We start from the raw sequence: 17,206 nt of genomic DNA, 5'->3' as shown, positions 1-17,206 counted from the left end.
GGGGGGATATGAAGAGGAGATGGATAACAGAATCAAAAGCACTTGGTTGAGGGTGACAGAAAAGAGGGCATCTAGGATGACTGTCCCTTGGGTGACTTGGTGGTGAGATACAGACCACGGGGAGACAAACAAGTTGGGGTGAAGGGGAAGGAGAAAAAAAGAGGTGATCAATTCAATTCAGCAATGATTTGAATTTCATTTTCGCCAAAGAAAACCCAGTTATCTTTTCTGGGTTCGTTTTCTCAGTGACAGCTGCATTCATGAATTACCAAATTAACTATTATAGCGCTCTCTAAAAATATACAAAGCACTCCACAGTATGCTGTAAATAAGTCATGAAAAAATCAGCAAAAGCCCAGGCCCTAAAGGAAATTCAGCAGAGTTAAAAAGAGATATGACAAATTTTTCCTAAACACTTAAAACCAATGCACTCACCCAGTATTGTACTTTTTGCTCTGTCAGTCAAATGCAATCACTCCCTAGCCCACGTCTGAACAAGAGGCCACGTGGGAGATGCAAAGACACCACCCTCAAGGCACTTAAAAGCAAAGCAAGGGCCCTCGTCTGGTGCATGATTACTGAAACCTTAGTGTGGTAGGAATGTCATATCCTCAATGACCCAGCCCTTGAGGATATGACAGGAACCTTGACCCTATAGGCAGGGCTAGTCACAAAGTTATCTTTTACTTAGAGGAATCAACGTGGAGTACCCTAGGCAGTTCAATAACAATGTAAATATTTCATATTTCATTCCCGATAAGGAGGGGAAAAAAAGGCGAGTAAGGACAATGCAGCAATTATCGCAAAACCAGCCTGCGTCTCTGCGGACCACAAAAGGGCGGGCCTCCGGGAAAATAATTCAACTCTAGTTTGGTGGGAATGCCAGCACCTTCACCACTAACTCATAATAACAAAAGCATAGTGTTTACGGACCCAAAAGGTTTAACCGTACACCTCATCCACAACGTCCAACGCGTGACTGAAGGGAAAGCCGAGGGCGTACCTTTCTTTAGCACTGGACGCTGCCTTCGGGGGAGAGGGGCGGTAGCACACGACACCGTCACCCTCTCGGCGCCCGGTCAGGGCCTCTCAGAGCAAAAGTCGGGGTCTGAGAGACGTAAGGGTACTGGGGCGGCAAGGGACGCACCCCTGAACGCAGGGCTTGAACAGGTAACGGGGATCAAGAGGCTGCAGCACAGCGCCCCCAGGGTTCTCCCTTGGCGCCGCGTGCTGAGCCGGAAAGGCGCGCCAGCCCTACGGCGCAGCCTCCGCCGGGGCCAGAGGAGGCAAGGCCGGGCGGGGCCGCGGCCGGTTGGAGGCGGGGCCGGGGCAAGCGCTCGCTCCCCGCTGCCTTGTGGGGGTTGTAGTTCTGGACAGAAGTCAAGATGCCTCCGAGGGCACTGGGAACTACATTTCCCAGTGAGGGAACGGCTCCGGCGGACCGCGCGTTACGGTCGTCGCAGTGCCGGCCGCCGGGTTCGGAGCCGGAGAGCGTTTGAGGGGCCAGCCAGGAAGGAAGTTTCTTTTCCTTCCCAATTGCCCGGTTTCGGGCGGCGCCGGCTCTGCCTAACCTCGCGTCACTGCCGTGCGCCCCCGGCCCGGCTCCGGGTGTCAGCTTTTCCTGGGCCCCTCGGGGAGCTGGGGCCTGGAGGTTCGGAGGTAGCGGCTCCTGCCCAGCGTCGGAGTGAGGGGCGCACCCCTCTTGGGCCCTGCCAACTCCGCCACCGGCCCGCACCTCCATGGGCCCAAGCCAGAAGCCCAACGTGTGCCGCAGGCTGAGTCGCCGGGCGCTGGGCTTCTTCTCTCGGGACGCGGGCGTGGTGCAGAGGACGAACCTGGGTATCCTGCGGGCGCTGGTGTGCCAGGTGACCGCCCGCCGGCCGGGAGCCGAACCAAGGGCAGCGGGGCGATTGGCGGAGGGTGGGGCTAGGGGTGGGAGTCAAGCTTCCTGCAGGGCTGCAGTTTTCACGCAATACAGCCCCGTTTTAAGATCACCCTTGATGGGCAGGGTGATCCAGGCCTTGAACCTGGAGGATTAGTAAATAGCCTTTAATAGAACCGGCACATGCTTTTACTTTTAACTTTCTTATGTCTTATTGCAGACAGTTTTTTTTTCTAAAAATTGGTCACCCCACTTAAGCCAAAACGTGAAGGCAGAGTGAGGAAGAATTGAACATAATGTTTTTTTAAGAACGTACATGAAATTACTTTGAAAACTGTAAATGTAACTATCCAACTTAAAATTGGTGCACAGTAGAAAGGAGTTATTTGCTAAATCGAAATTCCTTGTGTCTTTCAGGAAAGTACTAAGTTTAAGAATGTTTGGACAACTCATTCCAAGTCACCTATAGCCTATGAGAGAGGAAGAATATATTTTGACAACTATCGGTGCTGTGTCAGCAGGTATCTTTTTGGTGAAAGTTTTTGCTGTAATTCATTTGACTGTTGATCTTAACTCTAATTTTTATAGAAACACATGCCTACATTAGTGCTTAGTGAAATAGGAGAATGGAGAAATCGGTCCAAAATAAGGGTAGGGGGTAAAATACATGTAATTTTAAAATCTTGTTAAATCTAAAGTTTGAGGTTTTATTCTTGTAAACACCAACTTAAAGCAAATTTATATTGCAGGCAAAATGACAGTTTGCTGAGTACAATGTAGTATTTTATTCTGCTTAAAAGATACCAGAGCCAAGAGATCCAGGTACCTACTAATTAGATGATGTTTTAGAGAAGACTTTCTGTGTTTTGTTTTGAAACTACTTGCCTTTGTTTTAGAAGGAAATTTTCAAACTTGCTCAAGTAGAGAATAGCATAGTGAACCCCATATATTCATTACCTAGATTCAAAAAGGATCAAGATTTTGCCATTTGCTTATCTTTTCCCACCCCCTTTTCCTTTATTCCTTTGCTAAATATTTTAAAGCATATTCCAAACATCATGCCGTACTTAAGTTTGCTTCTCTAAAAAAATATGGCCATTTTCTTTTTCTTTTTTAAGAAAGAATTCACCATTTTAAAGTGTACGATGCAATGATTTTTACTTCCTTGAAATTCAATGAAAATGAATTTGATGAACCACTGATGGTTCATATAGACATCACTACAGTTAATTTTAGAACATTTTCATTACCTCAAAAAGAAACACTGTACCCTTTAGCTATCACCAGGATACCTTCATCACCCTCAGCCCTATGCACCTGCTAGTCTACTTTCTGTCTCTATAGATTCATCTGTTTTGGACATTTCAAAAAATTGAATCACATAATATGGGTTTTTGTGTGTGACTGGCTTCTTAGTAGATTACCAGTTTATTATAAAAGTTTATAACTCAGGAACAACCAGATGGAAGAGATGCATAGGGCAGTGTATATGGGAAGGAGCGCAGAGCTTCTATGCTCTCTGAGCCTGCCACTCTTCCTGAATCTCCATGTGTTCACCAACCCAAAAACACCTCTCCTTTTCTAATATATATATTTAATGCCATACATTTCCCTCTAAGGACTGTTTTTGCTGCATCCCACAAATGTTGATACACTGTATATTCATTTTAAAATTTGAGAGCTTCTTTGATCCTTGTGTTAATTATAAATGTGTCATTTAATCTCCAAATATTTTGAGATTTTCCAGCTATCTTTCTGTTATTGATCTCTAATCTAATTCCACTGTGTTCTGAGAGCATATTTTGTATTATTTCTAGTTGTTTTAATTTGTTGAAGTATACTTTATGGCCCAGAGTGTGGTCTATCTTGGTGAATGTTTCACGTGGGCTTGAGAAGAATGTGTATTCCCTTGTTGTTGGATGAAGTACTCTGAAGATGTCAGTTGGACCCAGCTGATTGATGGTACTGTTCAGTTCAACTATATCCTTATGGACTCTGCTTGTTGGATCTGTCAGTTACTGATAGAGGTTGTTTCGAAGTCTCTAACTATATTAGTGGATTTGTCTGTTTCTCCTTGTGTTCTGTAAGTTTTCGTCTCACATATTTTGACATTCTGTTGTTAGATGCATACACATTAATGCCACTCTTTATCCCTGATAATTTTCCTTGTCAAAGTCTGCTGTGTCTGAAATTAATATGGCTACTCCAGCTTTCTTTGTTTCTTTGTCTTTTATTCTGTTTCTGCCTTCTCTGGTTTTAACTGAGCATCCTATATGATTACATTTTCTCTCCACTTTAACATATCAATTATATTTCTTTTTTAAACTTTTTAGTGGTTGCCTTGGAACTTGCAGTATACATTTACAACTAATCTAAGTCACTTTCAAGTCACTTTCTCCTACTCTCTTCATGAGTAGTGCAGCTACCTTATAACAGAGTGTTTCTAATTCCTCCCTCCTGTCTTTTATAATATTGCTGTCATACATTTTACTTATCCATAAGCTATAATCATTGAATACCTTGTTGCTGAATACATTATTATAAACACCTTTTTATCAGTTAAATCAATTAAGTATAAGAAAAACAATGGATTTTATTTTATCTTTATTTATTCCTTCTTTAACATTCTTCTTTTCTTTATGTAAATCTGAGTTTCTGACCTATATCATTTTTCTTCTCTCTGGAGAACTTCTTTGAGTTCTTAAGGCAGAACTTTCTTATAAGGCAGGTTCACTGACAACACATTCCCTCAATTTTTGTTTGTCTGAAAAAGTCTTATTTCTCCTCAACTTTTGAAGGATAACCTCTCAGGATACAGAATTCTAGGTTGGTGGGAGTTTGTTTTGTTTCATCACTTTAAATATTTCACTCCACTCTCTACTTGCATGGTTTCTGAAGAGAAGTCCAGTGTAATTCTTAACCTGTTCATCTGTAGGTAAGGTGATTTTTTTCCCTCTACCGTCTTTCAAGATGTTCTCTTTGTTTTTGGTTTTCTGCAGTTGGAATATGGTATGCTTAGGTATAGATTTTTTGGTATTTATCATGCTTGGTGTTCTGTAAGCTTCCTATGTATGTGGTTTGGTGTCTGTCATTAATTTTGGAAAATTTTCAGCCATTATTATTTCAGTATTTCTTCTGTTTTGTTCTCTTTCTTCTCCTTCTGGTATTCCCATTTTGTGTACATTACACATTTTCCAATTTCCCACAGTTCTTAGATGTTCTGTTCTGCTTTTTTCATTCTTTTTTCTTTCTAGTTTGGGAAGTTTCTGTTGACGTATGTTCAAGATCACTGATTCTTTCCTCAACTGTGTCCAGTCTCCTGATAAGCCCATCAAAGACATTCTTCATTTGTATTACGGTGTTTTTGATTTCTAGCATTTCCTTTTGATTTTTTCTTAGGATTTTTTCTCTGTGATTAATTACCCATCTGTTCCTCCATGTCTCCACTTTTTCCATTAGAGTCCTTAGCATATTAATCATATTTATTTTAAGTTCCCAATCTGATAATTCCGAAACCTCCACCATAACTTGTCTGGTCCTCACACTTGCTTTGTCTCTTTAAACTTCGTATTTTGCATTTTAGCATGCCTTGCAATTTTTTGTTGAAAGTTCATGATGTATTGGGTAAAAGGAATTGTAGTAAATAGGTCTTTAGAGTGAGATTAATATTTATCTGGCTAGGAGTTAGGCTGTGTTTGTTGTTTGCTGTCGCTGTAGGTGTCAGAGCCTAAAATTTTCTCTGGTGTTCTTGTTTTTGTCTCCCCAGTACTGACTCCAGCGGCTTGCTCCTGGGTTTTTGCTTCTAGTAAGCTGTGATCCTTGGTATCCACCTCTCTCTCCAGTTTTGGGGGCAGCAATTTGCCCTCTGACCTCAATTATCTGATGTAACTAATAAGAGTTGTTGATTTTCAGTTTGCTTAGCTATTTTCTTGTTGTGAGGACATGACTGATGGACCAGAAACCAGAAGTTAGAGACAATGGTTTTTTAAGTAGTGTTTGAGATTTGTTCTGACCCTGGAGGGCTCCTCCTAGCAATCTTTTTCTGGTTCTCTCCAGCAAATTAACCAGCCTACAGTTTAGCCTGTATGGCCAGTGAATCTACAGATCTCTACTCATTTGCCTTTCATCACAGCCTCCACTGGTTGTGAGAGTGCTCTTAGGCTAGAACTTCTCACTCTGTTACAAATGAAGTCAGTTTCTCTGGGAAGAGACTTGGAGCTATCTGCTTTATGGCCTTTTTCTCCGCCAGGCAAAATCTTCAAGCCAAGGCTCTCAAGCTGGTGGGGGGAGAGGGTCAGTGGCACTTTTGCCTCTGAATGACTCCCTTACTCTAGCTGAGCACATGGGGTTGGGGCAGACATTAGCCTCGGATTTTCTTGCCACTCTCAATGTGGAACCACTGCTTTATGAGGTGGGATAAGGGTAATCAGAGCTCCAGTATTCTTAGGCATGGCAGGCCCAAGGTAGAGCCTCCGTCCCATGAGTAGGGGCTAGGCAGAAGGGAGTCCCACCTCTTGACTGCACTAACCTAGAACCCAGGCCCAGCAACGAGGAGGTGGAGGCTGGATGGAAAATGCTGTCATTCTACCCTTCGAGGGAAGGTAACCCTCTAGGAGCCGGGGGTTGAGGGAGCCCTGTGCTCTTGGTTGTACCAGTCTGGAGTAGAGTTTTCATCTTGCTGAGCTAAGAATGGTGGAGAGGGAGCACATATTATTTCAAACACCATAGACTTACTGTTCTTACTGAGTTCTAGTAGATTTTTTTGAGTAAATGTTTTTTCATTTGTTATATGCCTCTAGGACCACTTCCAGAGACTTTAATTAGTTGTCCTTTTATAATTCTCACCATTTTACTGGGGAGCATGTCCATAGAGCTCCTCATACTCTCATGCTAGAAGTGGAAATCTGGACATCTTCTTATATCATCATAATGTCATTATCATGCCCAGCAAAATTAACAGTAATTCTTTGGTATCATTTAATGCCCGTATTGTAACTTTTCCAATTTAGAGATAGCTGCTTTAATTGAAAATTTTTAAAAAATCAGGGTAAGTGGCATTGATTGGTGATCCAATGGTAAATACCATTGGAGTTCTTTAATATTCCATTCAGGGGTGTTTTACCCATAGGTTAGAATCATATATGAGGTTGCTTTCATTCCTGTGAAATTCTGTTTGGTTTAAACCTTTGAGTCAGTGAGAGTACATCAAAGTTGAATAAAATTGTCACCCTAAAAATTGTTTCTAAATAGTAGTTTAATTTTAAAGTTCATGAGTTTAAAAAAATGAAAACATCTATGTACACCTCTTAGTAGTAATCAGGGAAGTATATATTAAAGGTAAGAGACTATTTTTCATATCAAAAATATAGTGTTCAATATTGGCAGAAGTATAAGCTTATTCAACCTTTCTGAAACACAACTTGGGAGTAAAAAAAAAAAGCCTTAAAGGGTATTTCCTTTATTATCTACTAATTTGCATCGCAAATAAAGGAACTCTTTATCTAATTAATTTTCATTTTATGATGTTGGAATAACAGTTTATGAATGTAGAATTCAACAGAGATATTCATATTAAATGTTAAAGGATAAAGAAAGAATTCAGTATGCTCCAATTTTGGAAAGTGATCAGCAGGTGGGTATGTGTATATAAAGAAAAGCTAGAGGGAAATGAACCAAGATATTAATACTGAGCCAAAATGTTAATATTGGGTAGTTTTGTACTATTATAATTTATTTTAATTTATTATATATTTTAGATTTTTTTCTATGAATGTGTATTATGAATTTTGTGATCAGAAAAAAAAATGTTAACATTTAATCAAGAAGAGGAAAACAAAGTAGCAAGTTGTATTTTTGGTATTCCAAATCTCTGAATTAAAAAAAAACAAAACCGTCAAATCTGAGCAAACACTACCTCATTTATGAAGAAGAATAATCTTTTTTTTTTTCCCCAGCGTTGCATCAGAGCCAAGAAAACTTTATGAAATGCCAAAATGTTCCAAATCAGAAAAAATAGAGGATGCTTTATTATGGGAATGCCCAGTGGTAAGATTTGTTTTTAGAGCACTTATTTCTAAAGCATTTTTAGCCTAGAAGAACAGATTATTGTTAATGTACTGCATAAAGAAATAAAACTTAGGCATCATAGTGATTCTTAAACTTTGAAAGGAATCAAGAAGAGAGCATATCTTTTGATTATCATTTTTCCTCACCAAGTAATTCCTGTCCTAAAAAATTATATATTAATACTATGAATATATTTTTAACTTTTAATACCATTTGTAAATCTTGAAAACTAGAAAAAGTTATGAACTGATTAAAAGTTTTATAAGCAATATAAGCTAGTTTATAGTTATTCTTAGCGTTTAAGAGATTATTCTACTTAATATATTGAGACAATAAAATATTTATTTAGGGCAACAGTTACGTTACGTGACTCTTTTTTTTTTTTTGCGGTATGCGGGCCTCTCACTGTTGTGGCCTCTCCCATTGCGGAGCACAGGCTCCGGACGTGCAGGCTCAGCGGCCATGGCTCACGGGCCCAGCCGCTCCGCGGCATGTGGGATCTTCCCGGACCGGGGCACGAACCCGTGTCCCTTACATCGGCAGGCGGACCCTCAATCACTGCGCCACCAGGGAAGCCCATGTGACTCTTTGAAAGTGGATTCTTACGGGTTTCCTCTATGAATCTTTTTAGGAAAATAATAAGATAAAAATAAAAATAATAAAATAATAGATAAGCTCATTCCATCAGATCAGCATTGCCCCAGTGTGTATTTTTTCAGAACACCGTTTTCATAAGATGTTAACATCTTATAATTGCTAGAGGAGTTGGGAGAATTAGGTTGTTTAAAGGGTTAAACAAGTTTATTTATAGAATTACTTCTCAGAGCCTTTAATACTATTAATACTTACAATAATACTACTGTTCATGGTGATTGTCAGACCGTTTTCCCAGCTTTTTTGATCATAGAACTTCCTATTTTGAGATATATTTTTAAATATTAATTTTCCATAGGATCAGTGTTCTAAGAAACACTTAAGAAGTGCTGCAACACATATATACAATGGAATATTACTCAGCCATAAAAAGAAACGAAACTGAGTTATTTGTAGTGAGGTAGATGGACCTAGAGACTGTCATACAGGGTGAAGTAAATCAGAAAGAGAAAAACAAATACCGTATGCTAACACATATATATGGAATCTTAAAAAAAAGAAAAGGTTCTCATGAACCTAGGGGCAGGACAGGAATAAAGACACAGACATAGAGAATGGACTTGAGGACACAGGGAGGGGGAAGGGTAAGCTGGACGAAGTGAGAGAGTGGCATGGACATATATACACTACCAAATGTAAAATAGCTAGCTAATGGGAAGCAGCTGCATAGCACAGGGAGATCAACTCGGTGCTTTGTGTCCACCTAGAGGGGTGGGGAGGGAGACGCAAGAGGGAGGAGATATGGGGATATATGTATACATATAGCTGATTCACTTGGTTATACAGCAGCAACTAACACACCATTGTAAAGCAATTATACTGCAATAAAGATGTTTAAAAAAAAAAAAGTACTGCAACAGGGGCTCCCCTGGTGGTCCAGTGGTTAAGACTCCTCGCTTCTACTGCAGGGGGCACGGGTTCGACCCCTGGTCAGGGAACTAAATACCACATGATGTCTGGTGTGGCCAAAAAAAAAAAAAAGAAGAAAGAAAAAAAGTACTACAACAAACTAATCAGGTCTGTGAATCTGGCTGTTTATTTTTTAGGAAAAATAGAATATGTGACCAAAAATAATGTTTAAAGGTTAAGAGACTATGCTTTGCATTTATTATTAAAATTCCTTTTTTTTTTAAACAGTTGTTTTTACATAAAATTGTAGTTTTCCAGAGCTGCTGCTTTCTTTTTCCCTGGACAGTTGCTTTCTTTTCATAGAAGTCTCCTTTTTAAAAATCAGGAAGCTTTAAATCTACGTTCTCTTCCCCAACTCCTTATTGAAAGTTAAAAATAACTTTTGTGTCCCCACATCTAAAGCCTTTTAATCCAGTCTCATTGGTGAGGGGAAGAGGATGACAGATTTCCTAACTGAGAAACATTTTGAAGACACCAGTGCAGAACACCAAAAATTTAGAGCAATCCTGCAAAAATAAAGTTTCTAGTAACCAAATTCCTAATCTCAATTCTCTTTAAACATTTCATTCTTATTTGAAGTGGAGCAAGATTTTCCACTAAGAAAAACTACAAAGCATATTGTATTAACATACTGATGTGAAACTACATTTAAACTAGCACCCTTCTTCTCTGAGATAATGTGTGAAATACAACTTTTAGTTTAGGAAAATAGCTTGAACCTGTTATGTATGCTACTTAATCCTTGTTTTTTTAAGTAGGCAAGGTATAAATGGTACATTTTTAAAAACTCCATGAGGTGATACTTATGTAAGACACCAAAGAATAAAAATATTTACATCATTGCCTGTGATTTTAGTGTAAGACTTCAGTAGCTAATAAGCTTAAACACACACACACCCCCCCAAGAAACAAACAAAAAAACCTTGTTTCTTTCCCTGACATTTGAAAGGGGAGACAAACCTTAGGAGTATAAATAAAATAACTACACTTACATTCTTTTCTATTCACTCTTCAGCCCAAGCAATATAAGAGTAATTTCAACTTCCTTATTCTTAACTTTCCCCTTAGAACATCTTTTTTATTCTATAAATCAAAGTAGAACCCTTGGCTTCTCTTTCTCTTTCTGCCTTAGTCTTCCACCTTATGGCAACCCCTCAGTGGCAGGTACGCCCAAGCAGCTGTCCTCTCCCTTTGTTGGGGGTAATCCATTGGAGACAGAGGTTCTCTTTAAAATTAGGTCTGATTCTTTTCTTCTTTGGCTGCCTTGATTCTGGATTTTAGCTTTTCATTTGAGGTTAGAGTAGAGCCACAGTGACTAATGGGATAATTTGCTCTTTTGCCATTTTAACTTTTATCAAAAGGAAAACAAGAATAAAGAAACATCTATTCTAGCAGATGACTCTTAATTGCTTATGGTATTATACATAGTTTTAAGAACTGTTATTGGGGCTTCCCTGGTGGCACAGTGGTTGAGAGTCCGCCTGCCGATGCAGGGGACATGGGTTCGTGCCCCGGTCCGGGAAGATCCCACATGCTGCGGAGCGGCTAGGCCCGTGAGCCATGGCCACTGAGCCTGCGCGTCCGGAGCCTGTGCTCCGCAACGGGAGAGGCCACAACAGTGAGAGGCTCGCGTACCGCAAAAAAAAAAAAAAAAAAAAAGAACTGTTATTGTTGCTATTGTTATCACAGCAGCATCAGTAGTACTCCTATTACTGTTGTTATTATGATAATGATTGGCTAACATTTGTTGAATACTTAATGATTAATACTTAATAAGTAATCAGTTATTTCAGGTACTGTTGAAGCACTCCATGTGAACAAACTCACTTAATAAATTAATGATGAAAATAATTATTCATGATTTTAATCTTTCCTTGTCTTAATTCTTTATTTGTGCATTAATAGTTCTTTTTTAATTTACTTATTTGACTACTTCTTTAAGTGTTTAGCTGTTTTCTTTGGATATGGATTACTGCAGATTGTTTATGACTGTGGAGTTTCAGTTTTATACCTCATTTTTTTTAAGGGAGAAATGCTTCCCAATACATCAGATTATAAATCCTCACTCATAGCACTGACTGCTCATAATTGGCTACTTCGTATATCAGCAACTACAGGAAAAGTCCTTGAGAAAATATATCTTGCTTCATATTGCAAATTCAGGTATTAAGTGTGACTTTGTTATTTAAAATTTTATTATGAAAAATTGAGACTTGTGGCCTGGGATATTTCAAGATTTTTTTTTTTTTAAGTTTTCCATTGTATACATAGATCTCAGTTTGAAAACCTATTCTATTTTTCTCTCCTCATGACTACTTTTGAAGATTTGAGGATGGAGACCTTTTATCATTTATCTTTGTATTCCTCATAAGTAACTAACCTCTAGTAGTTGGCAGATACCCTTTCTTAAAAAAATTTACTTTTTACAAATAGTATTTTATATGTAGGATGTATTTTATGGTAGATTTTTCTGAAGGCTGGTCTGTTGAGTTAAATTACCTACGTAATATAATCTAAGAACTGTTAATTTTTAACTAGCAATTTTATAAATTAGATATAAATTTTTGGAATGAATATGTGCATGCAAAATGTGAATGTAACATTTTCAATGCTTTTTGTAACTTCCATTTTAAATCAGGAATGGTTTTTTGTTTTCTAAGTTTTGAATACTGACAGATCAAATATAATTTTTATTCACTGAGACTCTAGAAGGATTAAAATTATATATATATTTAAAAATAGGAATAAATACATATAAGGATCCAAGGGAATTCTTTTAGTTAGTTACTTGTTTTTAAAATAAACTGCTTTGCTTTTATAATTTAAGTAACTGAAAAACTGTTCACTTTTAAAATATCTATTATATTTTTATTTTAAGTATAAGGAAATTGACCCAAATGAATAAATTTCTTTTTATTCTTTTAAAAGATACTTGAGCTGGGACACTCCTCAAGAAGTCATTGCAGTCAAGTCAGCTCAGAGCAAAGGCTCAGCATTGGCCCAGCAGGTAGACATCTTTAAACATTCAATAAAATAAAGAATTTGTTTCCAGAGGAATTTGTCTGAAAATTTGTTATGAAAGAACTAATTATCTTTGATTTCTGAAGCATGCTATAAAAGTTGTTTACCACAAATTTAGGCAATTCCCTTCAAGCCACTCTGGGGAAATACCACAGATTATTTTATATTCCATAACGGAAAGAAATTTGAACCTTGTTCTTCAGAGTAAAGGAGATATCTTCTTCAAGCAGAGAAATCACTCGAGTTTTAATTGTTGATACTTTTTTCTATTTCTATTTTCTCATGTTAGTGTAATACTGTTTTGTAATGCTAAATGATATGACCATGATAACTCTGTGTCTTTTGATTAGGCCCTTGATTATTAGAATTCCAATTCACAGTATAAATTATGTTGTATAATAATATAATACAATATATTAATTTATATTATAATCTATTATATAGTATATAAATATATTTTGTTATACAGTATATAAAGTATGTTTTTGGAAAATATATTTTGTTGTTAAGAAACGTTTACTGTTATACTTACTTCTATAGATTTTTGTGTGTATATGCAGTTTGTAGTATCTGAAGGACTAAAGGCTTAGTGGACATATTTTGAACATGCAGCCCTTCCTGTTTAAGTAACTTTGCAATATAGATAGAGGAGTGTTTTTAATTCATGAAAACAGTGTTTTTATTTTTTTAATTAAAAAAACTTTTTATAGAAGTATAGTTGATGTATGATATATGTTATAGATGTACAATATAGTGGTTCATGATTTGTAAAGGTTATACTCCATTTATAGTTCTTATAACATATTGGCTTTATTCCCCATGTTGTACAATATATCCTTGTAGTTTGTCTTATACATAATAGTTTGTACCTCGTAATCCCCTACCCCTATATTGCCCCTCCCCCACTTCCCTTTCCCCACTGGTAACCACTAGGAAAACAGCAGTTTTAAAATACTCTTGAGAGCTGCCTATGATTTTAGTCTTTCCTTTTAGGCAGGCATTCAACAACCTGTTTTGCTGTACCTTGCAGTGTTCCATGTGCTACCTTTTTCACTCATAGGGATTCTGGAGATCAACAAAAAGGTAGGAACTCATTTCTGATTTAATTGTAATACTAATTTTTTGACAATAAGGTGTAATATCATTGTTTAATTATTTGTTTATTAGGTGTTTGGATTGGAAATGTTCCCTTGACTGTACAAAGCTTGCTGATTTAGTTTATTTCATATCAAAATACATGAGAACATTTGATGTGGGACGAGAGTCCAATAGTCCCTTCATCTTTCTACATGTTTATTTAGTTAGTTAGTTAGTTATTCTTGGCTGCTTTGGGTCTTCGTCGCTGCGCATGGGCTTTCTCTAGTTGTGTTGGGGGCTACTCTTCATTGCAGTGTGTGGGCTTCTCATTGCGGTGGCTTCTCTTGTTGTGGAGCATGGGCCTAGGCACGTGGGCTTCAGTAGTTGTGGCACATGGGCTCAGTTGTTTTGGCGCGCGGGCTCTAGAGCATAGGCTCCATAGCTGTGGCGCACGGGCTTAGTTGCTTCACGGCACGTGGGATCTTCCCGGACCAAGGATCGACCTGTGTCCACTGCATTGGCAGGAGGATTCTTAACCACTGCGCCACCAAGGAAGTCCCTTTCTGCATGTTTTTATGCTTTTCAGGTGGATAGTGTTGAGTACCAGTCATTAACAAACCACTGTTCTATAAAATTATGAAATGAGTAAAATATTTTTTTCATTGGGAATATTCCAAAGCTTGTTAAAAATGATCATAAAGGTAAAAAGCTGCAACAAAGTGCCTCATTTTAATTGCAAAGTATAGATCTAAAACTTGTTTTATGGTATATAAACAAGTCTTATAATTAAATATGTAAGTTCTTCAACTCATTCAGTGTTGGGTTTTGTTTTTATTTTTTGCGGTACATGGGCCTCTCACTGTTGTGGCCTCTCCCATTGCGGAGCACAGGCTCCAGAGGCGCAGGCTCAGCGGCCACGGCTCACAGGCCTAGCCGCTCCGTGGCATGTGGGATCTTCGCAGACCGGGGCACGAACCCGTGTCCCCTGCATCGGCAGGCAGACTCTCAACCACTGCGCCACCAGGGAAGCCCAGTGTTGGGTTTTATTGTTGTTGCCATTGTTCTTGATTTGTGGGGTGGTTATTTGGGAAGAAAGAAAGGACATATTTCCTCTGAGTAAAAGAATCAATAGTTTGCTAGTTTCCTTTAAAAAAATTGTTACTTAGTTTGGGTGAATAGTTATTTATTGGTCTATTCTACTAGTCTTTAATTAAGCACCTGAAGCATTATTGAGGCCAGGTCTTGAGGGTCCACTAATACTTATAAGCAAACAAGATGAATGTATTTTAAAAGTTTTATATAAGCATAATATACTAAACTGCATAAAGACTAAAGAACTAATTATTTATTAATTGTTCATTTTGTATCAGGCACTTTGAATATTTTACGACATATAATAATAGTGTAACATATAAAGTATTTAACTAGGAGGTTAAGCAGCTACCAAAATCCTAAAGGTAGTAAATGGAGAAGCTGGAATTTGAACTTAGATTTGACTCCAGAGTTTAAACCAAATTTTAAAATAAGAGTGGCTACTTTATTATAGCACTCATCATCTGAAAATACATTTGAATTAAACAAATCCTCCTTTCAAATTGGGGAATGAGGATCAGGGAATAAAAAGTCATAGGCTAGTCAAGAGCAAGGCAAACCATGATTATCCTTTTAAGAGATGACAGAAAACACAGCTCATAAGTGTAATTGTTCTCTTTGTGCTTGTGGATTAAGTGTGTATACTTATTACAGTCTACAATAGGAGTGAACACTTAGCAAAGTCATAAATTGTTTCTACTTATTCTTACATGTTCGAGATAATCATTTGAGGGATTTGATTTTGATTACAGTTATTTGAAATTGACATTTATCTTTCACTTACCATGCATAATAAGACTACCTACGGGCCAGGCTCAGAATGTACTTTAAGCTGTTTGTTGGGGGAGTAAATCTTTACTAAATGATTTCTCTTGAGTAGAAACAGAAACAGATTTTCACTGAATTTCTACTTGTTCTTTCTTTTTTATTTATTTATTTTTGGCTGCATTGAGTCTTCGTTGCTGCATGCAGGCTTTCTCTAGTTGTGGCGAGCGGGGGTACTTGTTCTTTCATTGCTATGAATATTTGTTTATGTTAGTTGGCTTTTGTTAAATATTAAAATAGGCACAGAATCAAGTTCTTTTTAGAGCTCTATGGAGCATCATGACAGGATCTAGTACATAGAACAGAGACAGAAAGGGAACAATGAGCCAAAGCTCCTCAAGGTTAGCTAGGCTAAATGTTTCTGGATGTATTTGGTTTTTAACATGTTCGGTTTTAACAGTATTAGATATTTAAAGAACAAGGTAATGATAAAATTCTCGAGTAGGCTATTTTTTACTAGAATTACTTTCTTAGACCCAATCTTTTCACCTCCAGCTAAAAAAATGTCCCTTTATAAATAACATTTTATGAAGAATAGGTCCCTGTATTTATTCTGCCGTGCATATTCTGCGTGGTAGAATTAAATGGACTCAGTTTACACCTATGTCCATGAGGAAGAGGATTTGTTATTAAAAGATATTGACAAGACTGTGAAGCAAATGTATGCTGCTGCATCATTTTGAGGGGTATGTCTTACACTCCCATTAGTGCTTCAGTTTGAGACCCCAGTGGCTTACCACTCTGCCCTAATAACACCTTAGCTTCCAGTTTCTAAATTATAATTAAGTTATAATGCTAGGCAGCAGTGTTGTAGTGGTGGCCTGAATATTAAACAGATGGACAAACCACTCTGAAACTCAGAGGATTGGCCTTCTGGTCTTTTCTCAGGTGATATCTACCTTTCCCCTCAGATTTTCGGGAGCGTAACAGATGCCACCTTGTCTCATGGAATACTGATTGTGATGTACAGCTCGGGACTGGTCAGACTTTATAGCTTCCAAGCCATCACTGAACAGGTAGAGAAAACTGAAATTTGCCATATTGAAATTAACTTGAGATTTGGACTGAGGTATGAATTTTTTTTTGAATTTTATTTTATTTATTTTTTTTATACAGCAGGTTCTTATTAGTTATCCATTTAATACATATTAGTGTATTCATGTCAATCCCAATCTCCCAGTTCATCACACCACCACCACCACCCCCCTCGCCACTTTCCCCCCTTGATAGGACTGAGGTATGAATTTTTTAATGAGATGTTTTTAAAGTAAGGCACTGTGTAGATTTCAACGCTACAAAACTGTACAAATGCAGAAAGACAAAGTAACCTTTAAAAGAGGGGTGGGAAGATAAACAGAAAGGCCCTTGAATAAATAAAGACATTTCCTCTGTCATATACATGTGAATTTGATTTTTTTCTCTCTCCAGACAGCAAATAAGTAGGTGCTAAAGCCACCATTTTTGTTTTGTTTTGTTTTTAGTTCATGCAACAGAAACTTGACTTAGGGTGTGCATGCAGATGGGGTGGGACTACTGGAACTGTAGGAGAGGCTCCTTTTGGCATTCCTTGTAATATTAAAATCACAGGTATGGCTACTATATAGTACTTTCTTCACCTTAAAAATTAAGTGGTCATATTAATAGTTATTAATTGTAATCATCCAAATGTTTTTTGCATGA

General features: G+C 37.8%; 1 protein-coding gene across 4 annotated transcripts in view; it reads left to right on the top strand.

Annotated features, from left to right (window-relative positions):
* The first annotated feature begins 1,453 nt into the window (after positions 1–1,453).
* DCAF17 (DDB1 and CUL4 associated factor 17) overlaps positions 1,454–17,206 on the top strand; it is a 37,401-nt gene continuing 21,648 nt past the window's right edge. Inside the window, exons 1-8 of one of the 4 annotated variants that reach the window (XM_019922508.3) lie at positions 1,454–1,865; positions 2,300–2,403; positions 7,837–7,927; positions 11,538–11,674; positions 12,440–12,518; positions 13,526–13,615; positions 16,438–16,542; positions 17,008–17,113. In XM_019922508.3, the coding sequence (XP_019778067.1) occupies positions 1,740–1,865; positions 2,300–2,403; positions 7,837–7,927; positions 11,538–11,674; positions 12,440–12,518; positions 13,526–13,615; positions 16,438–16,542; positions 17,008–17,113 (838 nt within the window). In that variant the 5' untranslated portion in view covers positions 1,454–1,739. Of the gene's footprint in view, positions 1,866–2,299; positions 2,404–2,631; positions 2,705–3,823; positions 3,845–7,836; positions 7,928–11,537; positions 11,675–12,439; positions 12,519–13,525; positions 13,616–16,437; positions 16,543–17,007; positions 17,114–17,206 lie in introns of those variants that run through there. The other 3 variants (XM_019922509.3, XM_033860023.2, XM_073807578.1) reach the window with 3 other exon arrangements.

This window comes from Tursiops truncatus, chromosome 7 (assembly GCF_011762595.2).
Source record: "Tursiops truncatus isolate mTurTru1 chromosome 7, mTurTru1.mat.Y, whole genome shotgun sequence".
Classification (NCBI taxonomy): Eukaryota; Metazoa; Chordata; class Mammalia; order Artiodactyla; family Delphinidae; genus Tursiops; species Tursiops truncatus.
The sequence above is the reverse complement of the archived record's forward strand: the minus strand, read 5'-3'. Positions and strand labels throughout refer to the sequence as shown.